The following is an 8,691-nucleotide window of genomic DNA, read 5'->3' on the forward strand; positions in this document are numbered from 1 at the left end:
ATTAAATATTGATCCATCAATATTAGACTATAAATGATTCAGGTATAATCTCAATAACACACAACATATCCATTCATGCCTCAAAGTCTCTCTTATGTCCCAAGCCTCAAAGTCTCTCAAAACTCTCTGTTTTGTTTTGGAAAATAAGAATAATTCCTCAGCCAAACACAATTATGTTCTTTCTATTTTTCAAAAATAATGTCATACACAGGCATGCATGTCATTATTTAATAATGGCAAATTTTGAAATCCCCGTGAAACAAATCTTTATCTGATATTTTAATGTATTACCCATACAAGGGGCATGTATGTCAACCAAATTTAACCAAATCACACGTATCAAATAGGAAAAGATTATATGGCCCTTGCCATTTCATACATGAGTGTGTGACCCTCTCATACGATTGTGCAACCCTATAAATCACAAACAATATAATTCAAACACAATTAATCACATATAAGAGCCAAATGATGAAAATAACCTTAGATGTACTTGCAGGTATTGCTTTAGCCCAATGTAATCTGATTAGAGGATTGCTGGAACGTTGTTGATTAGCCTTATCGGGATCTGTATGAAGGCCATGGTGGATTAACAGAGAATTCATTACTCCTGAATATAGGAGTTGATATCTCAGTTAGCACTCTTGATTAATGACAATGACCAATTAAATCTATGACCACAATGAGATTAAGTCAATACTTGATCTGATATCTTTTCGGTCGTTGACAAAGGTCAATCTATATAACTTAGGAATCCTTATGGGAGATACTTCATCTATACCTTAGTTTTGAAGAGAGATCGCATGACGAAATGATCAAATTGTTCGAGTAACCATATCACTGACAAGTTAAGAAGTCATATGTTGACACTCTAGTAACTGGGTGGTCATGATTTCTTTCTAGAGGTCGCTCTTGGTTTGTCTTTAAACAAATGCTTGGTCAGGAGCTTGACACAAATGTAATCACTACCGACCTAGCAAAAAGTTTATAGATCACACACAAAAAGAGTTAATTGAACTTTAAAGGAATAGGATTTTTTTAATTGAATCCCAATCATATCTTATTTGAATTCTAGATTAAGAGTTTTGAGTCTTAGAAATTCCTTTAGACTCAAAATATATTTTATGATACTTAAATAATAAAGTGAAATGATCTTGAATGATTAGGGTTGTATATAAAAAAGTACATGATTGGTTAGATTTATCCAATAAATAAATCCAAACCTAATTTTATAATTTCATGTGTACTATTGGTTAAAATAAAAGTAAAATTAATAAATAATATATATATATATATATATATATATATATATATATATATATTCACACACACAAAAAAACTATCCACAGGTGGGCTATATGTGCATATAAATTGCATAGTAAAATTTCAAACTCATACTTATCAACTTTCAAAAACCTAAACACTCATCTATCACCTAAATTTTATTAGAATTTTCTGTTAGGTTTAGGAGTAAAACTGTTATTTTATCAAAGTATTAAAAAATATATAATTTTATCTCATTTTCCCCTTAGGTGTTAAAAATTAACATTTCATCTAATTTTAAATTTTTCAGTTTTGAAAAGTGATATTCCCTCTCCCCTCCCCCCCCCCCCCCCCCCCCCCCCCCCCAATCCCTAAGTTTCATTCTTCCTCTTCGACAACAATTCGGCTACAGTGACCATCCAATAGCAACGACTTATCTCCAATAGTAGTCTTTTTTTACTAAAGGTGAGTTGTCGTAGCTGGATTCTCACTATAGGCAAATTATTGCCACAGAGGAAGAATGAAACTTAGGGATTTAAGGGGGAAAATGCTATTTTTCAAAACTAGAAAAGTAGAGGCTCGAGTGAAATATCAATTTTCAAAACCTGGGGAGTGGAAATGTGATAAAAATATAATTTTTTTTTAATATTTCAAGTAAAATGATAGTTTTACCCTTAGTTCTAATAAAAAATTCTAACATAAATTGGGTGATAGGTAAATATTTGGGTTTTTAAAAATTGGTGGGAATAAGTGTGAGTTTTCACTATACATTGGATGGGAATAAGTCTTTTGGCCAATATAAAAAAGGTCGAACATTGTGTTTCCTCACGAGAAAAGAAAAGTCATGGCGCACTATTATTATATGTAAAAAAAAACCTGGCTGCCTCCTACATGTATTTCTCCCCTTTATCGTGAGTTTCATGTAGACGACACAAATCATGCGCAGGTATTAGCAGCCTTCAAGCATGATTTCAACTTCTTTTCTTATTCATACTTCATGCGGATATCAAAGATCAGACTTATACTTAATTTTGAGAACGACTTCGCAATTTGTCATCATCAATAGAAGTCAAAGGAATAGTTTCTACACAAGTATATTCTATAAACACTCTATGAGTGAGAATAATATATTTGTGAATTAATTATCCTACAAGGGAGATCATGAAGGGTTTTTACAATATATTTGTTTATTTATTAAAATTTTAATTGCTATTTCGCTGCCCAAAAACCACAAATTCCCTATGGGAACGTATTAGCCGGTTGCTTATCGTTTAGACTTGCCTGCAAGCTCTAAGATACATCCAATGTTTCATTTTTGTTGTCTCAAAAAGAAATTGGGTGAGCATAATGTGGTACAACACCATTTACCAGATATTTTTTCCACTAGTGAAGTCGAGCTCCTGCCTGAGGCTATACTTGATCAACGTGCTATGACTCACCATAAGTATCCTACTATTGAAGCACTTGTCCAGTGCTCCAATTTACCAATTGAAGATACACTTGGGAGTCCTACAAATATTTAAAGGAAAAGTTTTCATATTTTATTACAACTTAACCTTGAGAACAAGACTGTTTTGAAGAGGCGTATACTATTAAAACTCCTTTATTTTAATTATTTGAATCCTAATTTTATTTGAATCCTAATTGTCTAATTTGATTAAAGTAGAAGTATTATATTTCATATTTCCTAATTTGATTTATCCTAATTAGAGTAGTACTATATTTCCTTTATCAGAATTTCAAGTTGACTATGTAATTAAGCCCTAGTTGACTAAGGATTAGAGACTATATAAATATAATGCCATTTAGCTATTTTTCTCATGCAATAAAAATATCATTCAAGTCTTTGATTAATTTGAAGGTTAATCCCCTCGAAGTGATCAAATTAAAGGTTGATCCCCTCAAAGTGATTAAATCTCTAGCTTTATTCTTAAATTCTTTTCCCAATTTTCTATGATAAAGCCTTGGGGTTTTATCAAGGTCACATATATAAGGAATTGATTGAATTATAGAAATATAAGATTATTTGAGCTAGATCTGATCTGAAACTTGAATGAAGGATTTCAAGTCTTAGAAATATCTTTGAACTCAAAATGTGTTTGATAACACCTGAAGACTAAAGTGTAAAAATCCTAATGGGTTTAGGTATATATGAAATTATGATAGATTGAGTGTGTCAAGATAAAAATAAACTCAATTCAACTTTTTCTTGACAATGTATGATCGTACATGCTTCATAGATACTCGTATATGGTAAGTGGATAAAAATGATCTATTATTCTTATCTATACTTGAGAAGCCAAATAAATCATATATTTTATAGGATAAGGATTTGAGGATGTATGTTTGTACATTTACAATGCATGCTCGTATATGATACCCATATATAGAGGCATGATTTTTCACAATTTCACTTTTTGTTTTACTGTTTACAAAACATGGTCATGCCCATACACCCGAATACCTTGCCTGTGCATTATGTCTTAATAGACTACCATGCACTTTTTTAGCCTCCGTTTTGTTTATGTTTCGTGTAGGTGTTGGGGAGAAGACCTATACTTATCCTAAGAGCAACTTCAACGTCTTCTAACGATTGAGAAAGATGAAAAAGCCACCAATACAATTATAATATGTATACACACTTTGTATTCGATATCCTATGAGAGAGATGTGAGTGAGACTTGGTAGTATTGTTTGTTTAATTTTAAAAATTTTAAATGACAATTCTGCTATTCAAAAACCACAAAATATTTTAATTACTATCACCTAAATATAATAATTATTTAGGTATGTTAATTTTACTATATATAATAATAATTTATGCATAATAATTTTTTAAATGGTATATTTTTTTTATTTTTAATAATAAAAAAATTATCTAAACCCAAAGTTAATCCATTTCAATAATTTCTTTTCAACTAATGAATCGTATGACTATTCAATAAAAGGAGGTTTTAACACACGATAAAACACCATCTAAGAATAAATTTGGGATGTTAAACTTAATTGCTTCAAAATATCGGTACAATTTCCATTGCCAGAAAATTTTGAACACAAACCATTCTTAAAATTTAAATCTTAACTGCAGTGATAGTTGAAACTTTCTGACTTATGAATGATGAAATAATGTGATATGTGCTGATATTATTTATTAAAAAGAGTAATTCTATATATACATAAAATTTATTTTATTAACTTAACAAATAACTTAATATAATATCATGTAATTAAATAATTTTGAAGTGACAAAAAATAAATAATCTAATCAGCCAAAAACTTATTGTCATATCAAAAATTGTTAAAAGCGGAGAAAAATCTATGAATAAAATAAGGAATTTTCGGCCTGATCTTCCCCGAGTAGTTACAATTACCAAGAGCATGTCCCCCCTGATAATTTTCTAAAGTAAAAACTAAAAAGTAGTAGAATTACCCCGTCATAACCAGGAATTTAATGTGCTTACATTGGTTAAAAGTTCAGAGTCTTCAATTTTTCAATCTTATGTTTATTCACACTAACTCCAACCAAAACTCATCAGACTTTGATTCTCAAGAAAGTTAAGCATAAACAGCTCATATTCTCCAGCATTAGCACTGCCTAATGGAGATCTGGAATTTAATATCCTCACCCTAATCTAAACTCCTGAATTAATACATTTAAATAGCTGGTCGATACTAATCAATTCCTGAAAAGTTAATTTTTGACCACATATCTTATTATTTTACAGGGAATTGCCCCAAAAACAAATTATTAGCAAATTCAACTCCAAATGTAATTAAGATTTTCTCTAAAGCAGGGAAAGATATGTAAATACCCCCTTGGATCAGTTCCCTTCACAAAGGTAGCAGAAGTGTTGACAATCTCTTTACTCAAGTATGACTGCTTAGGTCAGTCTCAATGTTTATAGAAAACAATATCTCGGCTACAATTTGCTTTGATAGCATCCTCTAAATCCTCAACCTTATCAAAATCAACTTTAAATGTAAACATGGTGATTCCATCTTTACCGGTATCATAATCCTCCTTGATGTCCTCAACTTGAAATAATTGTAGCTGTGAACATCAAGGATGAGAGTAAAGTTAAATGTTGAAATTACCATATGGAAGACATTTCTAGAGCTAGGAAAAGATACCAAAAAGCAACAATTAGAACGTATCACAATAGTAGGGATATTTGTAGCAGACAACTTAGGTAATAAGCATTCTATATCCTTAAAGGTTGCATAACTTCTTAAGTTTTACTGTACTAATGGTCAGTCCAGAAAAAACCTATGTGCAAGTGCACTAAACAGGATACAGAATTTGATAAAAGACAATCAAATTATGCTGATAGGATTGCAACAAGACAGGCTTACAACTTATGGGCCTCAATAATGAAAATTAACCATGTCTATCTAATGGAGATAAAAGGAGAACCGAAAATCATATTTAAAAGTCAATGGAGTGGCAATGCCAAATTGAAATAAAAGCTAAGACAAAAAAGTGCAATTACTAATACAATTTGAGAGTTTACCTGATGATACAAAACTCCATAAAGTTCAAATGGGACCTCTACGCCAATTGGAACCTACAATATCCAACAAAAGACTTCCCACAATGAAAATCAAGAAGCCAGATTAATTGAAGCCTTTACTATCAGATATGATAAATAAGTAATCAATTATGCCAATCAAAGCAAAGCCCAAGAAAGAAGTTAACTACCTTAGATTTGACAAAAATTGTAGGTGCATTTCTTAGACATTCAGATGCCACTCCACCATAAGCCCTAACAAGTCCTCCAGTACCCAGTTCTATGCCTCCAAAATACCTTCAATTTGCAAATTCAGTTAAGAAAAATATACAGATGTCTAACTAGAAAGCAAACAGAAACAAAATAAAGAAAAATGAAAAGATTCCCAAAGCTACCATGATTATATCATACTTGAGCATTGGTAATTCCATAAATTAAATTCTGTGGGTTTCACATGCACTCACAAAATGCTTAACTCCCTATACCGGTCTGAATATTTCATTTTGTTTCCTATGCATGAAGCCTTCAAATAAATTTGATGCACAAAAGATCGGATAAAAATTTTATTTACTTCAAAAAGGAAAGAAAAGATGCAGGATATATTAAAATTTTCATAACTTCAAATGGGGTTTCAACTCAGGATTCAGCCTGTATTTTAGCTAATCTTACTAGGAATTCAACAAAATAATCCAAAACAACTTGTAAATCAAAGGCTAAACACAAACATTTAGATAAGAAAAATAAAAATCACCTTGTGACAACAACCATAACTCTATCTAAACCAGAGGAAACAATAGCAGATTGAATAGGTTTGCCAGCAGTACCCAAAGGTTCACCATCATCATTAGACCTATATTGATCTCCAACCTATGTATTATATCAGAAAACTACTTTGATAAATCAATCCAAAGATAAATAAAAAAGAAGTAGAACAACAATAAGAATATGCTAGGAATAAATTAGTAGGCTAAAGTAACAAATAAAGGCCAATAAGATGAAAAAAAAATGAATTGAAACATAGAGTTTAGGTTCAAATTCCAGAGATAATATGGCAAATATTATCCATAATCATGGATAATTTGACAATGGGTTGGCTGAACTTGAAAATTCCATCATTGAAATTGCATAAGTAAACAACTGAATGACATTCGATTTAATGGTACCAACGAGAGTCGAGGTTAACTCTGAAGTATTATTTGAATATCGTACCTTATAAGCCCAGCAGTTATGAGTAGCACGAGGGTCCCCAACCTACACAAAGAAGATGAATAATAAATTCATTAAATTAGAAATGAAAAATGTTAATGTGAATTATACAAATATAAAGTACCTCAGAGAGGAAAGAACAGGCCGATTGTTCGTTGGAAATAGGTCCAGCAATGGCAATGAATTTGCTCTTCTTGATTTCTTTCTTAAAGGTTACTCTCTCTTTGATGGTGGTGTATGTGTTTGCACTATTGTCGTGATAATTGCTAGCTGACGAGGTAATCATTGTAGTTGCCTTTGCACGGGTGAGTGAGAAGAGTGAGCGATGCTTGTTAAATCGGTCGTTACGACTACAAAATTAATCTAAATACTGTAGTTAGTGGTAAGCACAGTCGAATCCACAGGGAGCATTACCTATCAACCTAATGTATATGTGAGTCCAATAAAAAGAAATTGTATAATTTATTTAACTAATTAAAAACTACGGAAAACTGCAATAAATTAATAAAACTCTATATTACCTAAATTGAAAGTGTTGCCTTTTTGGTTTCAACTCAACGCAAAACCTATAGCCTAATTCTTCTTCCCACTCTTTGATTCCCTAAACATTCAGGCAAAGCAAACCACAAAATACTTTATCAACAGCTTAGGTATAATCTATCCTGTCTCTTGGTCAATTTAGTTACAGATTGATTGATTAAAAACTATCAAGCAGTAGTGAAAGAGAAAAACATGAAATTAACCCTCACAATCACATCGAGTTGCATGTATCATCTTAGTAACAAAGCAATGTACAACCGATTGCAACAGTTAATAATCAAGCTTTTAACACTACACCACTAGTTGTTGCATAAATAATAAGCACAACCTATTAAATATATAACCAATTTAATCAACATGTTTCCACAATAATTCAAATCCAACCAAACTATTATATATCAAATTATTCTGAAATGTATAAATCTATAATGTAACAATCCAAAAACAATAATCCGAATACAAATATTTAATTGAAGTCAAGGTTCAATCTCACCCAACTAGTCGAGATATATCCTGAAGAACCGTGACCATGGATCTCTGTCTAGTCGATGGAAGGTCAGTGCACGCGGGAGCTGAATCGGCGCGAAAATGTGCTGCCGGAAGTTGAATGGACAACTTGGTAGAGCGTCCAGAAGCAGCAGACGCTGTTGCTACCGGACGCGAGAGATGGTATGAAAGCTGCCGGAAATTGGCTAAAATCGTGCTGGAGCCACCGTAAATGACGGAAAATTGTCTGGGATGCTGGAACTGACGGAGGAGGTGAGGTCGACGCCGGGAATGGTGGAGGGGAGGCTGAAGCTGCCAGAAAATGGTGATGGAACGCCGAAAAGAGCCGTAGAGAGTGAGGACGACGCCGGAAATGGATATGAAACTGAAAGGAAGCCGAAATTTCGTCGGAAAGCTAAGCTCTGTGTCGGAGACAGATGGAAATGCAACGAATGTACGGGAATTTGTCTGAGAAGATAATACCGTCACCGAAAATGATGAGGTAGTGAAATCGGCGCCGGAGAGCGTCCTGAAATGGCGTCGGAAAAAGGGATATGCGATTAGGGTTGTGTGTCAGGCTCCACTTCTCTGTGACGCTTCGCTTCCATTATACAGTCGTAGAGATAAATTTTATTGGTCGCTGCACAAAATAAAAAACGATAAAATCATCCTGACCACTAAATCACAA

General features: G+C 32.6%; 1 protein-coding gene across 10 annotated transcripts; it reads right to left on the reverse strand.

Annotated features, from left to right (window-relative positions):
* Positions 1-4,780: 4,780 nt before the first annotated feature.
* LOC123199405 (IMPACT family member in pol 5'region) lies at positions 4,781-8,691 on the reverse strand. 10 transcript variants are annotated; one of them, XM_044614384.1, is made up of 8 exons: positions 8,016-8,691; positions 7,499-7,578; positions 7,102-7,327; positions 6,981-7,022; positions 6,523-6,638; positions 5,963-6,068; positions 5,775-5,828; positions 4,781-5,314 (listed from the first exon to the last, which is right to left on the reverse strand). In XM_044614384.1, exons 1-8 carry the CDS (start codon positions 8,046-8,048, stop codon positions 5,156-5,158), a joined length of 816 nt encoding a protein of 271 aa, XP_044470319.1. In that variant the 5' UTR covers positions 8,049-8,691; the 3' UTR covers positions 4,781-5,155. The 10 variants fall into 10 exon arrangements, with proteins under 10 accessions (XP_044470319.1, XP_044470327.1, XP_044470326.1 ...); XM_044614392.1 differs by having other exon boundaries at positions 7,102-7,272; positions 8,011-8,685; XM_044614391.1 differs by having other exon boundaries at positions 8,011-8,684.

The sequence above is a fragment of the Mangifera indica genome, chromosome 16, assembly GCF_011075055.1.
Source record: "Mangifera indica cultivar Alphonso chromosome 16, CATAS_Mindica_2.1, whole genome shotgun sequence".
NCBI lineage: Eukaryota > Viridiplantae > Streptophyta > Magnoliopsida > Sapindales > Anacardiaceae > Mangifera > Mangifera indica.

Coding starts and splice junctions, on each gene's coding strand:
- LOC123199405 (XM_044614384.1), bottom strand. CDS start 8,048: ATGGTCACGGTTCTTCAGGATATATCTCGACTA. Junction 7,579..8,015: donor TTCAGGATATATCTCGACTA/GTTGGGTGAGAT, acceptor CTGAATGTTTAG/GGAATCAAAGAGTGGGAAGA. Junction 5,829..5,962: donor CAATTTTTGTCAAATCTAAG/GTAGTTAACTTC, acceptor TGGATATTGTAG/GTTCCAATTGGCGTAGAGGT.